The following is a 24,386-nucleotide window of genomic DNA, read 5'->3' on the forward strand; positions in this document are numbered from 1 at the left end:
TCTTCTCAACTGGAGACGGCGAGAAGAGGAAGGGGGGGGGCAGAAATGGGCGCGTCGGCATGGAGTATCTGTGCGTGTCTCCGGCGCACTGGCGGTCGGCTTATATAGGCGGAGGCGCCGCGTGGTAGGCTTGGCCGGCACGTTACGCGTGGCGTGATGGCGTGGCGGCCGAGGGGACGCGCGTTGCCCGGCCTTCACTGCGCCGCCCGTGAGGCATCAATGGAGGCTGACTGGCGCGGCAGCGCGCGCAGCTTTGGCATTGATTCGCCACGGGAAACGAGGCGATGAGGACGACGAAGCGGCGAGAAGAGAGTTGAGTCACTGACGCGGCTGGCCCGTGGCTCTTCGCGCCAAAAACGATTCGCCCGGCGCCCCCGAGCGACCCCCAGCGCGCCGGGTTCGGGTTGGGTCCGCCGGCGCCAATTTCGGCCCGAGCCAGCGAAAACTGGGCCCTTGGGGGCGCGACTGGGCCGATTTTTTGGCGCCGGCGGCCGAAAAATCACCTGGGTGGCCTTCTTGGGGGCGCGGCTGGAGATGCTCTAACACTCACTTGAAGTTGTAAGGAAAGAGTATTTTATCTTTGTTTTGATTTTGAAGCAACGACCGTAGCAAGTTGGCCTCGATTTCTTTGGCTTGCTATTTAACCGTCCATTCATCTATGAGATTTGTGTTAATGAACCAAATATCCTAGATTTCTGCTTTTCTGCATTTGATGATCTTCAATTTGCATAATATAGTAAGGATAATTATATATACATGCAATGAAAGAGTTGTGCTATATATAGAGACTTAATTAAAGAAGCAGTACTTACAGACAGTAGCAAGTGATGATTATTTTATCGAGGGTCTTTTGATTGAAAAACTGGAAGAACTCCTCAAATGGAACAGACAACAGATCAATTCCAACGAGGTCGTGCTCCTTTTTAACTCTCAGCGTCAAAATATCCTTCCCAGACTCGTTGCAGGTTTTCATGTACCACTCATGGAATCTTCGCATCATCGTTGTTAGAGGAGGATGACCAGGTTTGACGAGAGGCTTCCCGTGCCGGTATTTGAATTCGTCCACCTCCATTGTATCAAAATGTGCATCGTCGGGCAGGTAATCTGCAGGATTGGTACCGGGCACCATCCCCGGATTATTAGCGACGATATCGCTAGACACCTTGAGCGGGGGGCACGATTGGTTCGCTTGTTTACCAAGCCGGGGATTTTTTCCCACTTCTTCGTTCTGCTAACCTTCAATCACTGCAAGTACTTCCCGACCGCTCCGCTTCCTGATATGACCTTTCAATAATGCGCTTATAGTTGGTTTGCGGCGGAGACGGTGGTGGTCGCTTTAGGGCATCGATAGTGTGCTGAACTTTCATGGGATCTATCTTCTCCTCCGGAGGTGGATGTTTCATAGCTTTTCGCGTTTCAAAGAAGTCCTTAACATAGGCTGGATAGATCTCCGTGTTTTCCTCCACGGTCCTCTCGTATGGTAACTTCTCTAGAGGCCTGAGAGATGGACCGAGTTTGTATTGCCTCCCGCCTCTGACTGTACTGCTAGACGCCAGAGCAGCCAGAGTGGCAGCGACTGTCTTCTTTTGTTTCTTACGAGGCAGAGAAGGAGGCGGAGTGCTACGACGCGCTGGAGCAGCCGGAGCGGCGGCGGCTGTCTTCTGCCGTTGCTGACGAGGCGGAGGAGGAGGCGGGCTGCTCGGACGCGCCGGAGAAGGAGGAGGAGGAGGCAGAGTGCCGCCACACGGCGGAGCAGCCGGAGAAGGAGGAGGAGGAGGCGGAGTGCCGCCACGCGGCGGAGCAGCCGGAGAAGGAGGCGGAGTGCCCTGATCACTCGCCGGAGGAGGAGGCGGAGGAGGAGGTGGAGTGCCCTGACTCGCCAAAGGAGGAGGAGGAGGCATCCAGTTCGGAAGGTTGATGAGCTCCTTCCGCCATAGACATGGAGTCTTCAGAGCAAGACCCAGCTGAGTCTCCCCTTCACCGGTAGGGTGGTCAAGCTCGAGCTCCTCAAATCCCTTCGTTATTTCATCCACCTTCACAACAACATAGCCTTGTGGAATCGGAAGGCAGTGAAAAGTTGTGTCGGGTTGAGGAGGTGCAACAGAGCCGACAGCCGCCTTGACTTTGAGGTGCTGCCAATGCGTCATAAGGTGGCAATCTTGAGCCTCCGTGATAGCATCCACGGGGTAGCTAGGAGAAGTCAGGCTGCTGAAGGAGCTCGGTGGAAGCCACGCTGCTTCTCCGCTGAGATGGTGGGGTAACTTCTGGGGTAGCTCCGTGCCGCTAAGATGGTTGGTCGGCTCCTCGCTGGCTCTCAACTTGTTCCTCTAGCTTTAGTACTCTTGTATTGAGCTTCTGCAGATCGCTCAGCTCCTGTTTCCTCTTCCTCTCCTGGGTTTTGTAACCGCCTGCGTCGGGAAACCCAACCTTCCATGCAACGGAGCCTGCCGTGCCTCGTGTTCGTCCTGGGTGCTCAGGATTGCCGAGGTCCTCTGTGAGCTCGTCGTTCTCTCTGTCGGGAACGAACGTCCCTTGTTGCGCTGCGGCGATATACTTTTGAAGCTTCTTGACCGGTATTTCAAGTTGCTTGTCCGTCCAAACTCAGCCTGGTACTTTCTCTCAATTTTTCTCCATTGCGACCCATCAGCGGGTGCTCTCAACTTCTCGTCTTTCTTACGATCCTCTCTGTGCCATCGCATCAACTTGGCATGCTCTTTGTTTCTGAACAGACGTTTCAACCGTGGTATTATAGGAGCATACCACATCACCTTGGCAGAAACCCTCTTCCTGTGGGGCTCGCCTTCGACATCACCAGGGTCATCTCGTCTGATCATATACCGCAATGCACCGAATACTGGGCATGCGTTCAAATCCTCGTACGCACCGCGATAGAGGATGCAGTCATTAGAGCATGCATGTATCTTCTGCACCTCCAATCCTAGAGGGCATACAACCTTCTTTGCTGCGTACGTACTGTCGGTCAATTCGTTATCCTTTGGAAGCTTCTTCTTCAATATTTTCAGTAGCTTCTCAAATCCTTTGCCAGGCACATTATTCTCTGTCTTCCACTGCAGCAATTCCAGTACGGTACCGAGCTTTGTGTTGCCATCTTCGCAATTGGGGTACAACCCTTTTTGTGATCCTCTAATATGCGATCGAACTTCAGTTTCTCCTTTTCACTTTCGCACTGTCTCTTTGCATCAACAATGACCCGGCGGAGATCATCATCGGGCACATCGTCTGGTTCCTCTTGATCTTCAGCTTCCCCCATTGCAGCATCACCGTATTCAGGGGGCACATAGTTGTCATCATCCTATTCTTCTTTGCTGTCTTTCATCATAATCCCTATTTCTCCATACTTGGTCCAAACATTATAGTGTGGCATGAAACCCTTATAAAGCGGGTGGGTGTGAAGGATTTTTCGGTCAGATTTCGTACTCCCACATATAGGGCATGGACAACACATAAAACCATTCTACTTGTTTGCCTCAGCCACTTCGAGAAAATTATGCACGCCCTTAATATACTCGGAGGTGTGTCTGTCACCGTACATCCATTGCCAGTTCATCTGCGTGCATTATATATAATTAAGTGTGTCAAAAACCATTACAGAACATCATGAATAGATAAGTCACCAAATTAATAGAAGTTCATCATCACATTAAAACCAAAGTACATACATAGTTCTCATTGAACAACATATAGCTCTCCAGAGCATCAAATTAAACCATACATTGAAACTATGTAAAACATTTCAATGCAACAACAAATGCGATCATAATCGCAACCAAGGTAACAATTGATCCAACGGCATAATGATACCAAGCCTCGATATGAATGGCATATTTTCTAATCTTTCTAATCTTCAAGCGCATTGCATCCATCTTGATCTTGTGATCATCGACGACATCCGCAACATGCAACTCCAATATTATCTTCTCCTCGTCAATTTTTTTATTTTTTCCCTCAACTTATTGTTTTCTTCTTCAACTAAATTTAACCTCTCGACAATAGGGTCGGTTGGAATTTCTGGTTCACATACCTCCTAGATAAATAAAATCTATGTCACGTTGGTTGGCATAATTGTCATAAACAATAAGTGAACCAAATATTTATAAAAGATAATATATACCACATCCGAATCATAGACAGGACGAGGGCCGACGGGGCGGATATGAAAACCATCGCACTATATAATAACAAACAATAATAAAAGTAAGAAAATTATACAAGTATCTATCTAATCATACAAGTAAGATTTTTTTTCCAGAAAGAAGATAAGAACAAGAGGCTCACCACGGTGGTGCCGGCGATGAGATCGGCGGCGGCGATCGACGGCGGTGAAGACGGGGACGGGACGTGACGGACCGCTAAACCTAGACAAATCTTGTGGAAAATGGAGCTTGGAGAGGAGAAAGCTTAAGTAGTGTGGCTCGGGGATTTCATCGAACACCTCATGTGCATAGGAGGTGAGATAGAGCACCACAAAGCCCTCCCCTCGCCGGTCAGAAAAAAACAAAGCAGTGCAGTGCTCTGCTCGCGGGCGAGGGGTATATATAGCCACATCATTGGTCCCGGTTCGTGGCTGGAACCGGGACTAAAGGCAACCCTTTTGTCCCGGTTCCAGCCACGAACCGGGACCAATGGATGTGGGCCAGGAGCGAGGCCCATTGGTCCCGGTTCGTGTCTGGAACCGGGACAAAAGGGTCCAGACGAACCGGGACCAATGCTCCACGAGGCCCGGCCGCCCCCCTGGGCGCACGAACCGGGACGTATGCCCCATGGGTCCCGGTTCATGACTGAACCGGGACTAATGGGCCGGCCAGGCCTAAACCAAAGCCCTGTTTTCTACTAGTGCTACTAAATGTCCCCTTCTCTATGAGAGAACGCAGTCATCTGGACATCTTTGGATTAGTACTATGTCACAGGCTAAATATTTATACTAGTAGGATATTACAGGCTATTAGGTCAATGCTCCTTGTCTGGAGTTGATGCAAAGTTGAGAAGATACTTCCGCTCTTAATTTCTCTAAGATCATTTGAGTGAAATGGGGTAGCCTCATTTGTTGTGCTCGATAAACAAAGCTCAAACGATGTGTAGTCTTGTTATACACATACCAACTGTAAACTATTTTTGCGCTATCTTGGCGCAATGATCGGAAACATGCCATGCATCAAATAAAGTGATATCACATACATATGTCCGGCTACTAATAGATATGAGACATCGATGCACATCCACCACATTTTATTATTTCTTGATGATGGTCAATATATTTTCAGGTATATCATAATATAGAGAAATACAATGCAACCAGAGATTGCCCTAGATTGTTTTGCAAGCATAGAGGTTGAAATAAAAAATGGTACATGCTTGGAGAGCTAGTGTCAATACACACGAGGTAACTCCTTGGGCAGCATTGAAACAAATAAATAAACCTTCTTCTTCTTCTTCTTCTTCTTCTTCTTCTTCTTCTTCTTCTTGAAGTGGAATAGAGAAGTGTTAGAAGTTTCATTTTCTGAAGTTTATTTTAAAATGGAGTTTCCAAATACATAAAATGATAGTGGCTAAAGTTGATCCAATGTCTATTCTCTTGTATCGGGAAAATGCATTTTTGAAGAGTCTAGATCATGATAAGGACACACAAAAAATATGAACTTCGTCAATTATTTGTACATTTATTCTTCACGTTGGGTAGGTTGAAGAGAACAAGGCACATAAGAGTTTCGAAAGACATAAAACATAGCCTTAAATGATTTTTCGAGAATACCCATTGAGGATGCAAATTCGTAGTTATTTAGTTAAATATGTTTCTTTGTGGTTAAATTTTCATCTCGTTTTTGTCTATTTAGGCATGATTTGTTATTGTATAGTATACGACACGAAGCCTAATGATACATGACAAAAGCTTTCTTAAATTTCGTCATCAAGAGTCACTTCTGTGACATTTTTTTCTTGATTGCCAAGGATAACACCTAATCGTCCTAGACCCTAAGTATCGTCAACTTGAATCTACTTGGCTCAGAGGTAGATTATCTGCAGGCATGCCTACGATGCTTTTGGAAAGTTTTGTGACGAACCAACAACCGTCATGCACACCAACAGGGTCATGTATATATCATTCGTAGCACCTCTGAGCAAACAAGTTTAGTCATAAAACTTTTTGAGCATGTTTATGCCCATCTAACGTCGACTGTAAATTAAAGCACCACTTACGGTCTTGCCACATGACCCATCACACTCACTCGGTTGGTCTGAACACGTGGAATAGAAGCGACACAGACTAGCTACTTCAGTTCCTCGAGCATATTTTATTATATACAGGAGACGATGACGTCAGTATAGAGTAAAACTTGGACCTGATTTCTTGTCTTAGTAACAGGCAGCTTGGTTAGACATGTAGACTAGAGTAGTAGTAATGAGCAAGCTAAGTTGTTTAGGTGATGCCATTGGGTTTTGGTCTCACCACATAAAAGTTAGGCAGAAATGGTTGGCGCACACTGAGCCATGTTGCCAGCCTGAGCTGAAACTTGAATCCACAACGGCGCAGCGTCTTCGTGGTCACGTGCATAATTATAGAGCAGATAATATTGACCATTCATGCACTGACTGGACCAAAATGAGAATATTTGTCAATAATGCACCGACTAGACTAAAATGAGAATATTTGCCAATAATGCACTGACTAAAATGAGAAGACAACAATGAGAATATGTCTACTCTTAGGTCACATGCAGTGAAACTTACTTCTGTCTAGTCTTAGTCCACACAAGAAAAGACTTAAGAGTAGCCTGCATGCATGTGATGAGTCTAACCTTAAACTTGAAATGAACCTTAGGTACACGAGTTCCACGCTCACGAGTACCTAGTAGGGTAGAAAATTGTGCCCAGTTTGGAATATTACTAAAATTTCCATGGTAAAAAGTACAGGGCCATCGACTAGATTGCTTTCCACATACCAGCCCAACTATGCACTGAAAGCATCCTCCCACTCACGACAAACATGAATTGCGTGCCTCTCTTTTATTTATTTATTTATATAATTAAGCAAGATAAGTATACAAACGCCACACGCAATGAAACTGACTTATGTCTACTCTTAGTCCATCAAAGAGTAGCTCGCATGCATGTAAGTCCAAGCTAAAACTGGAAACGTATCTTAGATACACATATTTTCCTTGCTCGTGGAGTAGAAAATTATGCCATGCTATAGAATTCCATGCATGGGTCAATCATGAGTGCAACCTACTGGAGAATCTCGTGTATTATGTAATGGTGACAAATAAATCTTTTTTACACTCAGACCACGATCATGAAAGAGAGGGATGTGGCTGCAGACTTCATAGACCACGTGGGCTGCTGATGAAAAAATTAAGCTGACTACTCCTGTGTTGGACCCACGTCAAACTTTTATTTAGCAATCGAGTTCACTTCTATTAACCAAATAAACAAAATATAAATACAGATCTTGTACTATATGAACATTAATGAACACAAGCATGGGACAATATAACGTTTCTGTGACATCACATGGAAATCCGCAGTGGCACGCATGTGCACGGGTACGCACCTGCCAGCTGGGCCCGGCCACATGATTGCTTCACGATTCACAAAAATGTTTGTTTTCTTGCATGATTGTAAGTTTTAGTTTTTGACACTTAGTGAATTGGTTGTTCATTTATATTAAGTTTCAGTAGTTGAAACTTCATCAAGTTTTCAAAACTTCTTGAAACATACTCAAAAGTTGTCTTATTTCAAAGCCCTCGGCACAATGAATACAAATATGGAAATCAAACTTAAATTGGACCTCCAGTTCAAAAGATATAATGGATTCAAATGACCAAGTCAAAAGAAAAATGGGGTTGATTTCCCTCACCGGCGTGCCATAAGTCGCCTCCCGATATTACATCAAGTTTTATCGAGTAGTTACCTCTGTTTTCACTTTTGCATATTGAATTTTTTTCATGCTTAGAACCAATAATGGGCAACCTATGTACAAGCTAGAGTAACCTCATATGTGTCAGATCAAACATTCTAGATTTCAAATTTAAGTGACATCAAACGGCGGGGGAGACGGTATGGGCACTGTGTCACAATCAAAATAAGGTTGGTGATAGCTTAGCTAAATTTGGTAGACTTGAGGGCAGAACGATGCCCTGGATTGATTCTGGCCCAGTAGATTCCGTAGAGCTAGCCAATGTTGATTGTATGGGCACTGTGATTGGAGTAATGCAATGAATTTACCCACAATTTTTTGAGTGGCATCAAATGGTGAGGGAGACCTTTGATGCTAATGTGGTCCTTTTGTTTTTGATTGTAGGATAGTAGGCAACGAGTATGGATTTTTGAAGCATGGGTGCATTGGAGGACCTTATTTTAAGTAGTTTAAAAATCACATTTAAAGTTTCAAAATATTCCAAAAAGAATTCTACATGATCATATGGATGTATATTACACACGTGTAAAGTTTGATGATGAAATAAGTGAACGTGTGAGGTATATAAAAATGACAAAATGGTGATTTCTAAATAGTGAATAATACATGGACAATTCATATTTCCAAAGTTATGGGTTTGCCATTTTTGTGTAGCTCACATGGTTACTCATGTCATCATCGGAATTTGCATGTGTGTAATATACATCCATATGAACATGTTGATTTTTTAAAACTTCAAAATGGCATTTTGACACTATTAAAAATAATAGGGCTAACTAAAACTAGTCCACCAAAGTGACTTTTTGTATAGTAGAGTAGTAATCGGAAACGGTGCAGTCTTTTCGTGGTCACATGCATAGTTAATACAACAAAGAATTTTGACCGAAGATGCTCTGTCTAGACTAAAATGATGATAGAGAGAATATTTCTGCTCTTAGTCCACGGAAGAGTATAGCATACACACATGTCAGTCTAAGCTTAAACTTCAAACCAATCTTAGGTACTCCCTCTGTCTCGATGCATTAGTTGCATGCATATTAATTAGACTCCATCTATTAATTGAAGGACCAATGCATGCAATTTCTGCGGCACGCAATTGTGATTTGAAGGAGCCCCCTAATTAATAGCACATTTTTAGTTGAGAAAGGAATGATGTGATTGGCTTTCTCTGCAGTACATAACGAGACTCCACTCAGTTTCGTATCCCTTCCTTGCATGCCCGTGACGTATTAATGATCCCAGTATATGAAAAGAAAAGCTGATTTACAAAGGGAGGCCTTAAATTTTACGTTGGTACCTGTAATATAAGTTTGTGGCCTTGTATATAAAAATGGAGAGAGTATTAAGAAAGATAAGTATACAAATGCCACTTGCAATGAAACTGACTTGTGTCTACTCTTAGTCCATCAAAGAGTACCTCTCATGCATATAAGTCTAAGCTAAGACTGGAAATGTATCTGAGATATGCGTAGTTTCCTCGCTCGTGCCGTGCCTAGCGGAGTAGAAAATTATGCCAAGATATAGAAGTCCATGCATGGGTCAATCACGAATGCGACCTATTGGAGAATCTCGTGTATTATGTAATGGTGACAAATAAATCGTTGGTACACTCAGACCACAATAATGAAAGAGATGGATGTGGCTGCAGACTTCCTAGACCACGTTGGCTGCTAATGAGAAAATTCAGCTGACTACTTCTGCGTTGGACCCACGTCAAACTTTTATCTAACAATCAACTTCACTTTTATTAACCAAGTATAAACACATGCTGGAAGGACCTGAAACTCCAGATTTCAAATTTATATAAGTGCGCGAAGAGGAAATGAGGGCGTCTAGGTAATCTGCCACGTCGGACATGGCCCACCTAGACCATTTTATCTTTTCCCCTTTTTTCTTTCTCTTTTTCTCTTCATCCCCATTAGTCATATGCATGTGTCCGTATAATTTAGCACGGGGACACAGCTAAATGCACATCCATACGAGGGTTCGAAATGGACACTGCTATCCACACGTATTCATGGAAAATGAGGGGCTAAATTAGCCCAGGTCGGTTGGATTGGCCTCTTGCCTTCCATGACGATTTTTTTTGGGAGGATCTGTTTCTGCCTCCACCCGACCAACGGATAGCACAACCCTATAGGCTATAGGATAACTAAAGATGTACTAGAGGAAATGGATTGTTCCAGCCTCCATAGGCGAGCAGGATCTCATCAACCACGTCCATGGCTTTGGCTTGTGGCATAGTGTTTTCGGTCACCTCGATATTCTCCTAATGGAATCTACAACGGTAGACACTTGTGGAGATGCTAAAAGAGAAAATAATACATGTTATAGAATTTAGAAAGTGTCTAAGCACCTTAGGTTGCAACAATAGTTGCTAATGACATGGACCGACTAAACTACCTAGGCGCTTCCTTTGGGAAGAAAAACAGTGAAATACTCAATGCAAGGTCTACAACTGATGCTACACATATTGTTGGGATTCAGGGGATATCTTCTAACCGGTCTGGAATCTGATCACCGCGCCCATCTAAGCGTCCGGCGTTGGAGCTACCCTAAACAACCACAATAGGTGCTCATGACCGTGCATTGGACTATTAAAAGCATCATTACTGCTGCCCAACTCTGAGTTGATCGCCATGATCCTATGTATGGGTGTGGATGACAACGTAGTGCTTGCCACCTTCTCGACACCCTTCATGGCAGTCGACGCACACACCCTGACCATGGCTCATCACCCTGTTGATGGCTCCGCGTCCATCATCTGGAGACCCTTCGCCCCGAGTAGGTTTGAGTTATTCATTTGACTCTGCTATAGGGTCATTGCCTCCCGTGTGCTAGCATGCTTCATCATCCTTGTATTATATCCACTGCAAGTTGTGTCTTCTGTGGGGAGGAGGAGGCCATCCAGTACCTATTCTTCGGGTGCGATCATGCCCATGCCATCAGGGCCGGGGGTTGTGCTTCCAGGTGGCATGTCCCATGCTCCCATCGTCGAAGCCCTCTGCACGCCTGTCTCCATGGCATGATTTCCGGCTCGACCTTGCCTCTGCTGCACAACTGCGATGGTTGTGCTATGAGGAATCTGGAAAACATGCAATGCTAAGGTAATTTCCGATGACCACCATCTCATTGTGACCATGGCTCCCAACATCGCTGTCTACGTGCTCTTGTGGTGATGCGATGATTCCGGTCAATCTGCAAGTCCATCCTAGAGGAGTGGGTCAAAAATGTTTTTTTACCAAAAACTTTAAGAATTTCCTACTGCATGTACTTTTATTAATCTTTTATAAAGTTTCACAGTATTTACAGAAAAGGGAAAAAAAGGAAAAAGACCAGCTAATGGGTGAATCCGCTGAGTTAATGGAAACCAACCAAATGTTTACTAGTGGCACACACTATGAGAAGACCATATATAGCTCATCCAAGGGTTACTGAAAATTATTACAATCATAAAAACATACACAAATACAAGTAATAAGTGATGCACCCATACAAACACAAGCATGCAAGCCGGTGCTCCTCATGCAAATGATATATATAGCAAGCTAGCCTAGCAGCTGGCGTCTCTTGTAGCTAACCATCATATTCCCTTGAGGCTCTGGGATTAACTTACTCCAGTCAGTCTTGGGATAAGGAGATAATAATTTGAGATCAAAGTTGTTGAGCAAGTGGCTCCATATAACTTTAACTTGCATGTAAGCATAGGCATCCCCACTGCAAAAATGCCTTCCACCACCAAAGGATGTATAAGAAAACTTGCCGCCAACCACGTCCTCCTGCCTTATGGGACCAAACCGATCTGGATCATATACCTCGGGGTCCTTATAAATGTAAGGCAAGTAATTGTTTTGTATTATGGGACTTGCAAGAGTATGCCCCTTGGGAATGCCATACTCTTGGCCTTGTCTTGTCCGCACTGTGAAATGTTTAAGTGCCTTGCGAACCAACATTGTTGTTGGTGGGTTCAACCGAAGTGCCTCTTTGATACAATTATGAAGGGTATTCATCTCTAACAAGGCATCATATTCTATTTTCTCCTCGTATTTCATCATGATTTCCTTTTGCTCCTGGGATGCAGCCGCTAAGAACTTTGGATGGGTGAGTAGGCAAGCTCCGGTCCAGGTACTAGCGAGGGAACTTGTGTGCTTTCCACCAAAGATCAATGCAATGATCATCCCGGCTACCTCTGTTTCCGTTGTGGAGCGGCCGTCTTTATACTTGGAATCTATCAATCTTTGTAGCACATCTTCCTCCACTGAGGGGGAGCTCTTACGTGACCTCACAGTTCCAGAAAGTAATTCGATGAGCTTAAGACGTGCTTTGTCACGCCTACGGTTTGCAGGAATTGGAATATATGGGAAGAAGACACTGATCATGTTCAGTCCATTTTCGACATCACGAAATAGTTTATAGAACTCATCAAACATCTTCTCCCGAACCTCTTTTCCTAGTAGACATCGGCTCGATATCAACATGAGCAACTCTTCAAACTCATGTTTTAAATCAACTTCTCCTTCCAGGCCCCATTTGCCAAAGTAGCTCTACGGACAAAAGAACATTGATCAATACTAGAAATTTGCAAATCTAGCTAGCATCCTTAAGCATAAATTCAAACTAACTCTCTACACAATATAATCTGTAAGTATGCTGAAGGAAAAAAAATAGTAGTATGCTATAGCAAAATAGCGCACGCCTCAAAATACACTATTAGCGAGGCATTGTACAATAATTTATTTAGCGAGATAATTCTCAGCACGCTCTAGCGTGCTATTAACGAAGCTATAGAACGCTATTGTTAATCAGTGATGCTGATAGGTTACGAGTACGGAGTACGGACAAATATTTCAATTTTCACAACTCTTCTCAGTTGGAAACTAATAATGTTATTGTTCCATCTTATCTACAAATTCTAATGAGGTAGAAAAAGTTCCATGGTAACTTCTCTTGTAGTTATGAATTCAGAAGACAACACTAGCTAGACTAGTCTCAAGACAGGAGTTTGCAAGCTGCAATATATAAATTATGTTTGGAAGAGTAGTAAATATATAAGTAACAATTAGCCGCTTCCTCATGGTACATTATATAACCACATGATGATGTATTAAAGCTTCTGAATGGAATGAAGGTTACAGAAGATAGCGTGCACACCTCGACCTCTTGAAGCATTGGATCAAGATGTCTCCTCAACTTGGATTGCTTTAATGCATCGAGATAAAAGCGGGACTGCTCAGTCCGAGTGGCTGCATCGACCCCTTGACCTATCTCTTGTCCAAACATCGGCACAAGGAACTCAAGAAGATTGCCATGGTTAATCTCTGACTCCAACCCTTGAAAGAAATGGGATTGGACCTCCGGGCCGATCAGAAAGGTTACATTAGTTAGTCCAAAAGGACTAACTGTGAACACACTGCCATACTTATCGTGCAGGCAATTTATCTTAGTTCGAAGGTCCATTGTAAGAAGCCTAGGTAGAAGTCCTAGTAAAGCAAAACCATTCACCACAGGTGGAGGTGGTTTCTCACTGGCTGGAGCAGCGGCCATCCTCCTTCCTCTTATGACCCTGAGTAGGATCACAGTGATGAAAACAAGAGCCACAGCAAACCACTTGGCGCTACTTGCCATCTCCATGCTGACAATCACCAACCAGAATATTGGTTTGTACTGCAAAAATTAATTAACGTGCAGATTAGCAGACTTGCGTAGAATAAAAAGTAAACGTCCAGTCATGTATGGCGCCTCAGTAGCTCAGTCTCCGCATCTACATCTCACCCAGCGGTCAAATAAATTGACTTAGACTTTATATATGAGGAACATGTAGGAATATACTTTATATATGCCGTACCACCTCGCTACCTGCTAGTACAAGGTCAGCACGCTATTCCTCCAGCTCGTTCTGTGTTTCTCACAATACGGCGACCGGAGGGCGAAACCCTAACACTATTTCTTTTCCCTACCCAACTTTAACTAAATCCACAGTACCTATGCATACATACGTGCTTCGGATGATTCCATCGGTCAAAACTCTAGGTTGATATATATCATCGTGCGTTTTGCAAAACATAGGAATGGTTCCGATGTTGCCGGGACTCTCCTATGCTGCTGCAGGGATGATTCTAAGGGGGAGCGATGGGGGGCTAGACCCGGGACCTCCTATTTTACGCATTCTAAGTCAAACAGAGCAGCGACGCACAAGGGCAAACATGACTGGGCTGGCCCATTAGAGGCTCCCGCGAGCAGGCTACTGTGTACCAGCTTCGGTACCGTAGCGCTAAAATGCAAAAGTAATGCACTGACCTAGATTCGATCAGAAGATCTCATGTTCATGTGAGAGTGTTGCTAGCCACAGGAGCCAATGTGGGTTCTTGACTATGTATCGGTGCGAGACTGTAAGACTAACGATGGCGGCAAATCCGAAACCTTTTAAATTTTGAACGGAAACATTTTCCCAAAAAGGGAGCCAAAATTCTTTTGAAACACAAATACTTTTCATGTCTCTTGACCAAAAGTTTACAAAACATTTCACGTTCGCGGATTTGCGGCAAAAAAATTGTTCGTGTTTCCAACAATTTTGGACGGATTCAATGTGGGTTAATATTCTCACGTTTTTCAAATCAGAAACATTTCACATTTTAAATTTTAGAAACACAAACATTTTTCAAATCCGTGAACAAAAATTTACAAACTGAAAACACCAAACTGTTTTGAATCCCTGAACAAGATTGAAATTCTGAACAAAATTTGAAAATGTGAACAGTTTTTTCAAACACTAACATTTTCTTAAAACAGGAAAGTATTTTGAAACTCATAATCAAAATTTTAAAATTCAAACAATTTTATAATTTTTCAAACAAATTCTGAAAGCATGAAGATTTTGGGTATTTGTGAACAAATTTTAACGGGAACATTTTTGGAAATGCCCAAACATTGGTATTATTTTTGAGTAAATTATGAAAAAACATGAACAGTTATTACAAATATGAACATTTTTTAAAATCTAACAAATATGAACATGCGAACAATTTTTGGAAAAAGGAACATTTTTTAAAATTTGTGACTTTTTGTCGAAAACATCAATATTTTTCCTTCAAATTTATAAAAATCAGTTTTTTTTTCCAAAAAAACTATTGTTTATCAAACCTGCGCACTTTTCAAATTTTGAGAACAATCAAACATTTTAAAAAATATGACGATTTTTTTGAATATATGAGCAATTTTTAAATTGGATTTTTTAGAAAAGTATTTACAAAATTGGAAAATGAGAACAATTTTTGGAAAGGAGCACATTTTTTTAAACATTCCCGTGTAAAATTGATAACACAATTTTTTTCCAAATTTGTGAACAATTTTTGAAAACAAGAAATTCTTTTGGAAACGTGAACATTTTTGAAACCCCAAAATTTTTGAAAACATGAATGAGTTTTGGTAATGCGAATAGTTTTAGATATTAGTGAATAATTTTTGAAAAACATGAACATATAAACAAACAATTGGAAAAGTTAAAAGAAATTGAAAGCAAAAGAAACAAAAAAGAGAGAAAAGGAGAGAAAAGAGTAACCGGGAAGAATAAAATCGAAAAAGAAACAGAAACAAAAAAAACAGATCAGGAACCTCCTAGAAGGTTCCCCAAACCAGAGAAAACCGTCTGGAACCTCCTGTAGTGTCGCCCCCCTATTGCGCTGCTGTATGATGAAGAAGCCCATTAGAGCCATTAGTCCAAATATCACAAATAGATAATTATAAAGCAGCCAACTTTGGGTGTAATCAAGCCGTGCAAGCAAGACAATCGCTGCTGATCATTATTCAACCACGCCGCAAGCTGATCGATCGCTGATCTCTTCCGTTTTCCACCACTCGCCGCCGGCTCGTCCACTCGGCGGTTGCGGACGCGAGTTGCGCCTGTACAGGCCTAGCCTCCTCGCGGTACAAAAGATTCTCGAACCTGTGGGATCCCATATGATTTTTTTTTCTGTGGCTGTCAGCGACTTCGTTTTTGGTTAGTCTTCATTTCGAACTCCATCTTTCAATCTAGGATTTATTTTGATGTACCATAAAAACAATATAACCAGAAACTATAACTATGAAATAATTCAAAAATATTTGCATGTCGGGTTATGCGTTTGTAGGCATGAAGAGGAAGAGTTTCGTTGAGAACACTTTCTAGCCAACTAGGAATAGTAACCAATTCTGAAGAAATTGTCGAGAGTTCTCATAGAGCCAAACTTAAATTTAAAAATATGTAAGTTTTATTACTATTGCAGAAACAAGCTATACTTTGAGTATCTAACCTCATGATATTTACTATGCTATATGATTCTTTGTTTGTGATTGATTCTTCTAGACAAGCCCCGAGCACTGCCGTGCATACGATAGTTTACCGTACGACTTATGTACGATCCAAACCGAATCACCATTGAATTGCATCATTTTCTTGATCGGTATAGTTCAAAGTAAGTCCCGTACTAAAATCGGATACAGTGGTTTACCTTCGGATTTTTTTATGATCTAGACCGAATCACAGTTGGATTGCATCATTTTCTTGATTAGTGTCATTTAAAGTAAGCATCATACTAAAATCGGATGTGAACTGTGGTATGCACAATACTTTCGTTCAGGCCCCTGCCCCCCTATCACCTTTTTCTGGCTCCGTCGCTGTGCTGCTGCATATAAACATCAACAAATTCTGTGGTATAGGTTGGTGCATTCGCATGCATCTTTTGGGTTCAATAATTATTGTTTTACTGATAGATATCTGTATGAAACCTCACCATTCAGTGAAGTGGCATGTACTCTTTTTAAGAGTTGTTAGAATCTTATGCTTCGTTTCAAACTGATTGCCATGTTTTGTGCGTAGAGCACCATTTGGTTTTCTTTCTTTTGCTGCTCATCAACATCAAGTACAGCGTGTAAAAGCACATTTGGGGATCACCAATACTAGCACTCGGAGGAACCTGGCAATATATTGTAATAACTAAATCATTTCGAATAAATATAACCAGTTTGTAGATATGTGGACAAGTGTATCATGGCAAAGGAGGTGGTCGTGTGAGGAGGAGGCAGTGTGGTTGGGCTCACCGTCGATCTGGATCCCGTGCTGCTGGAGAGGTAGGAGAAGACAAGGCAATGTCCGCGATGACTGCTGTGATGGAGTAAGAAAGTGGTGTCGAGTTCGTACCGGGTGTGACGGATCTCAAGTTAGTTGCAGGCTATGGCACGCGTGCGGTTGCGGCCTGTTGGTTGTTGATCGCTGGTTCCGCTTCCTGCTAGTGCATTTGTGAGAGGGATTTGACTTTTTTCTTGCGAAACGAGGGATCTTTGACTTTGACTGCTGACATGGCAGGTGGGATTCCAAAACCAGTGACATGTCAGCATCAATACCACTTTGCTTCGGTTTTGGATGAAAATTTTCCGGTTTTGTGACATGCAGGACTAAATGTTGCCCAAAAATTCTTAAGGGACTAGATGTAGACTTTTGGTAAACTTAAGGGATCAAAAGCATACCTTTCTCTTTTCTTTTTTGATAGACGTATCATGCATGGAACATTCTCAGCTCATTTGGTGTTTCTAACTTCAAAGCTATCTACATCGTGTATGTCTGATTTTAAGTATTCATTCGTTGCACTGCTGGATCCATGCAGTCGGCTGTGTGGTGAAATGTCAGAACTAGCCTCAATCCCCTTCAGTTCCAAGAGCACGTGAGGCACCGATGATAGGAGCCTTCCCAACGAGCTGCTCCACCATGTGATGTCCTTCTGGTCAATGGTGGGGGCCATGCACACAAGTCTGCTCTCGACGAGGTGGCGCTATCTCCGGGCTTCTACGCCATTCATTTGCATCGATCACCAGAACTTCATGGATGGTGACAAGTTAGATAAGATCGGGGATCGCTTGCTCGTTGCTGCTCTTACGTGACAACACTGCTTCCTTGGATGAATCCCAGATCTTTGTCCATGAAGTTGATAGTATCATGTGTTGTGAGTGGATTCTTCATGTCATGATGCACAAAGTTCATCTCCTTCATGTTTCAGGACCCGTGTTTCTGGATAGCACAACCATGTTTTGTATACAACACCTCAAAATAGTCAGGCTCCAATCTCTCTTGTCGAGAGATGAGTTCTTTAGGTCGCTGAACTGCGACTGCCCAATCCTTGAGCATTTAGAGCTAGAGCATTGTTGTTTGGTGGACTTGATGGAGATCTCATCGAGGTCACTCAAGGTTCTACATATCATTAGCTACCTTATCACCAAGGTGTCCTGATTTGTGCTAGCAATCTTACCCATCTCTCTATCTTAGAATCATGATGTCATTTCTGTGCTATATTAACCAGGGATATGTTCTTTCTAGTAACAACTTCAGTTAGCCTGAGATATGACACATTTCAGTTTATGGAAAGCACAATACTTGGTCATGGTCTACTTCTGGGTCATGGTCTACTTATGGGTCATTGGTCTACTTGCTGGCCTCTCACATCCGACGCCTTGGAGTTGCAGACACCATTACCTGAGGTACAAACTAGTTTTCTTTTCATATCCATACGAGTCTAGGTGAATATATTTGCTTCCTTGGTTAGATTTTGTTATATAGTTTCTTCTCGGATGTAAATTCAAAGGATCTTCACTTTTTTCAGCTTACTTGTTTCCCCTCCTATATATGTGTATCTTAACAAGCTAGCTTAAAAGTATCGAATAATCAACTACTAAACTCACTGTCATCATTTTGATTTCATCAAAGTTCACATCTGAGAGAGGTTTGCAGACATGCCCGGTGTTCAGCAACCTGACAAGTCTGTTGTTGGGTGATTGGAGCCTAGCTGCTTACTTCTACCCGCCGCGTCGCCTCCTACATCGTTCGCCCAAGTTGAACGAGCTAAGTTTTAAACTCGAAATGGTAACCACCTGGAACCATCTCTAAATACCAATTGACCCGCTGGAACAGTAGGACCTCTTAGGCCCTTGCTAATATAGTACCTTAATGTTGACACTCTGCAGGAGAAATGTAGTACATGCAAGGGTGCTAAATCTGCTTTGTAGTCGACAAGAGAGCACCGTTGTCGGGCTCAGGCAACTACCCTTGTATCGAGAGAATCAAAATCCACTGCCATGAAGAAGATTCAAGGGCCAACTCGTTGGTGCAGGCGTTGCTACCGCTTTCCAGCGGTGTGAAAATCAGCATCGAGCATCGCCGATCTATGCTAATCAAGACCTTGTTTTGTTATGGGAACCTGCCACCTTGTTAGTGTTTTGTTAATTTGTTGGGACATAGTCTTTTGGAGACGCCGACATTAGTGAGAAGTGAGCCCAAGAGAAGAGCCACACTTATTATCAGAAAGTAGTGGCCAAATGAGTTTCAAGATCATGTCTGGATATTTTGTGCGCACACGTTGCAATCAAATTCGCTATATATGTGTGATGGTTGATTTGAGCTAGTTCATCAACGTAGTCTAGTTGAGTGTCCAATGTAGTTGTGTTCTAGCCAAATATTGGATTGTTTTTCTCATATATATACTGAGCTCAAAATAGTGGATGAAAGTGTTGTTGACGAAATGTCATGGCATCAGTTTTCACCTTGTGTTCTAGCCAAATTAACCGATCACTATTTCTACCATTTTAAATGAATCAATTCAAGGAGTTGATTTAAATATGCAGTGACATTGCAACCTTTCTCGTGATTGCTTGTATTTGTGATATTGGCACAACTCATTTGATTCAAACTAGACTATGTGAAGGATAATTTTTTTGTACTTTATTAGAGAGTTGTGCGAAGGATTATTGTAGATGGTATATGTTTTGGTTGTTTTCCGCATATCATTAGTTTTCTGGTCTAGCCCATCAAAATACCCAAAATCTCTCATGGAGCCGTGGACCACGCTTAGCATTCACCACCCCATAGAGAGGTTTCTCATTCAGCTCAAGACCAATTTTACTAGTGAATTCAAGAGAAATTGTTCTTCATCTCTCGTTTGGAATTGTCCTTTTGCATCAAGACGCTTAGCATTCTGTTTGGTTTGTGTGTTTATTATTATTTTAAAATATTTTAAATATTACATTAGTTATTTGTTTTAAATATCACTGAACATTTATAAAATGTTCATGTGGTTAAAAAAATTGTTCGTAGCATTCAAAAAGAATTATCAAGACATTTAAAAAACTGGTCATGCGTTCCAAAAAAATGTTCATGAAATTTTAAAAATGTTTAAGCAATGCAAAAAGTGTTTGCAAAATTAAAAAAATGTGTCACAACATTCTAAAAAAATCACGTGCTATTTGGAAAAGCTCATGTGTTTAAATAAACATTCATGAAATTTAAAAATTATATTTTTACAATTAAAAAAACAGTGTAGGTTGAAAAACGGTTTTGTTTCATTATAAAAATGTTCAATGCATACTTGAAAAATGTTTACTTGTACTTCAAAAATTGTTAAACGTATATATAAAATGTTTCAGATGTATAGGAAAAATGTACAATGTGTAAAAGTTAAACATCAAAACATAAATTCAAAAAAGGTTAATTACGAATTTATAAAATATTAAACTTGTCTAAAATGTCTCTAATATATATGAAAAATTTACAATGTGTTAAAAAAATGAGTTGAAAAAAATGAAAAAGGAAAAAGAAGAAATCAATTACCAGTGGACATCGAAGAAAAATTAAATAAAACAAAGAAACACTAAAAAATAAAATATTGTTTTAAAAGATAAATATAACCTATGCTAGCATCGAAAAAAGAGAAAAATGCAGAGAGAAAAAGCGATACATAGCTGAGAAAAAGCGCCTATAGCGTCGAATCGGGAACCGACGCTCATGCGAACGGAAGTGGGCTGTGGCCTATTAAACTTCACTCCTTCGCTTCACTTACTTGTCAGTTTTGTGGTGCTGCTGGTTCAGGATTTTGTGATTTTGAATATGTTCGTGAAATTAGAAAAGTTCATGGATTTATGAAATGTTGGTCGGTTTACAAAAAGTTCATGGATTTGAAAAAGCAAAATAAATTTGAAAAGGAAGTTCATAAAAATAAAAAATAAACACGTTTTTTGAAAAAATTTAACATTTTAAAAAAACTCATAATTATGAAAGAGTTCATGAATTTGAATTTTTTTCACAAAGTTTGAAAAATTTGATGAATTTGAGGAAAGTTCACAAAAAATGAAAACGTTTGTGAATTTGAAAAAAGTATCCACAGATTTGAGAAAAACATTCGTAAGTTTAAAAATATTTTAGTAAAAAGTTTGTGAGTTTGAAAAAAGTATGCAAATTTGAAAAAGTAAAAAATCAAAACTCAGAGTCATCATTTTGATTTGATCAAAGTTTACACTCGAGAGAGGTTTGCTGGCATGCTTGGTGTTCAACAACCTTTCTCATGCTTGTTTGTATTCTTGATATTGACACAACTCATTTGAGTCAAACTAGACTATGTGAAGGGTAAGTTTTTGTTCTTTATTAGAGAATTATGCGAAGGATCATTTGCAGATGTTATTTTTGGTTATTTTTTTGAATATCATTAGTTTTCTTTTCTAGCCCATCGAAATGCTCAAAATCCCTTCTGGAGTTGCAGTTTCAGCTCCAACTGGTGAACCTATGTTTCACATTCACCATCCCATGGAGAGGCTTGTCATTTAGCTCAAGACCAACTTTAACATGCCTTTCTTCTTCAAAGCCATAGCGGCTGCTGCTTCGAATATCTTGAAACCAAACAATCCAAAGATCTTCGACAATATTCACCCACAATGGCTTCTTGGTTTTCTAGTTTCAAAAGAGATCTATTCCTCTTTTCTTTCGGGTTGCGATGTCGATACCCCATGTCAGGGCATGTTTGGCCGTCGCGACAAGGTCATCCTTATCATCGCTCTCGCGCTTATGATTGTTGTTCCTCCTTGACAATCCGCGAGCGCTCTTGGATCTGGGAGACTCTGGTGGCTTTGGCCTTGGATGACTTGGGCGCTCCTCTATCTTTCCCCTCGTTGTACTTTTGCTTGTTGAGGACCACTTACATCCCGGTAGTGTAGTTTTTGGCAATGTCGAAGAGCTCTGGTGTCATCTGTGGGGACTTGCGCCTGATCTTTTGAGTCAACTCCGGGCATCGGAGCTCGGTAGAGAAGGTGGTGATCACGTCTGTGTCGTGCACTTTGGCCCATGAGTCCTTGACCCAAGAAAAGGGGGGGGGGTCACTTCCTCTTTGCTAAGCTTTGGAAATGTGCTGCCCAACTTGAACACAAAGTTTTCTTCTGAATGTTGTTACATGGTTGTATAAATGTAGATATCTTCTTCACATAAAGCCATTCCATCATCAAAGCTTCAACCGTGCTGATATTGTGATAGTCAAGAGGGAACTCTTATTAATCTCTTCTGGAATTGTCCATTTGCACAAGATCAGTGGAAGAGAATTTTTCCAAATAAGCAGAGGGGACTTCTATCTAGAGTAAATTTTAGTTTTCACCCCCTACATTGATATTTCTGGCACTAATTACCTCATTTAACAACATTTCATCCGGGTTACCCTATTTAGCAAAAGGTATGCCAATTTTTACCTCTCTTTTCATGGGTATTGTTACCACCAAAGAGCTACTAGAAGGAAACTACCAACTCCACAACTATGTTGTCATGTACGCAACTACGTTCGCACTCAAACGGTAGTTTGGGAATAGTTTACTCTATTGGTTGCTAGGCAGACAGTAAACCAGGGAATTTAACTAAGTACTAACTTAAGAATAAAATAAGTAATAGCTAGTCGTAGTGGGGAGTATTATATAGTAGTATCTTAGCTAGGTGTCCCCGCAAAAAAAACTAGTATTTTAGGTGGTCTCATTTGTTGCCATGCATGACATATAATAATATACAATTTATTGTGATACAGTCTTATAATATGATACTCAACGCTTTCTTTATTCATTTAATTCTATATCACCTCATCAAAATTGCTTAGTTGGCATGCATGATACTAGCTAAAAGGAGAAATAGACTAAGGAGAATTAATGCAACATTTACTTGAGCAAAGGTGGTGTCTAGGTGATGGGTCTCTAGCACTCGGCGGCGTTTAGTGATGTTAATCTATCGACCACTAATACTAGCTAGGTAACCGCCTCTAGTTATTGCCCTCCTCCTCCACCACCCAATCTCTTCTTCTCCTTCTTCTTCTTCTTCTTCTTCTTCTTCTTCTTCTTCTTCTTCTTCTTTAGAGAAAAGGCGACGGCCGAGCCCGAGAAAAGGCTCGAACCTAGCCCGGTTTTGAATTAACAAAGTCATCAATCGGCCAGGATTACAAACAGACAACTTACAAGAAAAACGGCAAAGATACAAGGTGCTAGAACAACTCACAACCTAACAGCAATACAGGCAAACGAAAAATAGAAGAGGGGTCCCAGCCTGAATTGTAAAGGCCAAACGTCTAGAACAACAGCTACACCGGCAACAGGGTGAGAACACAAGCAGCACCAGCGTCAGAGGCCAACGCCATCACCTACTCCTGCAGAGCCTGAAAGCATGCCATCCTAATCAACCTCCAAAGAAGACCACAATCCTCTCGCCCTGGCTCGAAGGGCGCCGAACCGTCGGAAGGTAGAAAGCTCACCGAGAGCGGCATGAACAGAACCAGCAGAGCATCCCAGACGTGAGGAACCAGAGCTTGAACCACACCCACAGGACTACCATGACCTCACCACCGGGCACAGCCAACTGCACATCCAAACGCGAGTTGAAGACGATACCACAGACGAAGACCGACGGAAGAGGATGAACATGAAGGCGCCACCATCCGCCCACAAACAAGTAGCAAGCGCCAACCTTGCAGCCATGCGCCCCGGACGACGCCTCCAAGAAGGGATGCGACGACAGCACGCCGCCGCTGTCCGCAAGGGGAGCTAGAGCTTTCACCACCAGGATGCAAAGCAGCGATTAGGAGGGGACCTCAACAAGGCCTCCAAGGAGGGAGTCGACGCCAATGGCGCCGTCAATGTCGTGGCCGCCGCCAATGACCAAGGGTTTCCCCCGGTCCCGCTCCACACCCCGCCCACACGGTCCCAGATCTGACCAGAAGGGCGCAAGCCAGCTGGGAGGGACGAAGGTCTTCATCAAAAGCAGGAACGCCGGCCGATGGGGCGTCCCGCCACCGTAGAACACGTCCGCCGCAACCTCGCCGCCCACACGCCAAAGTCACGGATTAGCACCCACAAGCGCCGCTCGCCGCAGAGACGACGATGTCCGCACAATCCGGGGTCGCCGCCTCGGCATCCAACCACCACACGCATCACATCTGCAGCCAGCCGACATCCCCGCCACACCCACCAGGAGCATCTCCGTAGACACCACGCGCCTCCCCGGAGAACAAAATCGCGTCTGCAGCGTCCCCAAAGGCCAGATCCGGCAAAAGTCGATGGCCAGCAGCCGCCAGGGCCCTGGATCCGGCGACTCCAGAACGACCGCGGCAAGCCTAAACAGGCGCAAGGCCGCCACCCT

General features: G+C 42.5%; 1 protein-coding gene and 1 pseudogene across 1 annotated transcript; one reads left to right on the top strand and one right to left on the bottom strand.

The window, feature by feature from the left end:
• Positions 1 to 11,337: 11,337 nt before the first annotated feature.
• Positions 11,338 to 13,680, bottom strand: LOC147967378 (obtusifoliol 14-alpha demethylase-like). Its single transcript, XM_087525250.1, has 2 exons — positions 13,088 to 13,680; positions 11,338 to 12,480 (listed from the first exon to the last, which is right to left on the bottom strand). Exons 1-2 carry the CDS (start codon positions 13,565 to 13,567, stop codon positions 11,485 to 11,487), a joined length of 1,476 nt encoding a protein of 491 aa, XP_087381376.1. The 5' UTR covers positions 13,568 to 13,680; the 3' UTR covers positions 11,338 to 11,484.
• A 3,787-nt stretch (positions 13,681 to 17,467) lies between these two features.
• LOC147967379 (F-box/LRR-repeat protein At5g02910-like) lies at positions 17,468 to 18,825 on the top strand (annotated as a pseudogene).
• The last annotated feature ends 5,561 nt before the right edge of the window (positions 18,826 to 24,386 follow it).

Source organism: Triticum urartu, chromosome 5A (genome assembly GCF_056163025.1).
Source record: "Triticum urartu cultivar PI428250 chromosome 5A, HENAU_Tu73, whole genome shotgun sequence".
Classification (NCBI taxonomy): domain Eukaryota; kingdom Viridiplantae; phylum Streptophyta; class Magnoliopsida; order Poales; family Poaceae; genus Triticum; species Triticum urartu.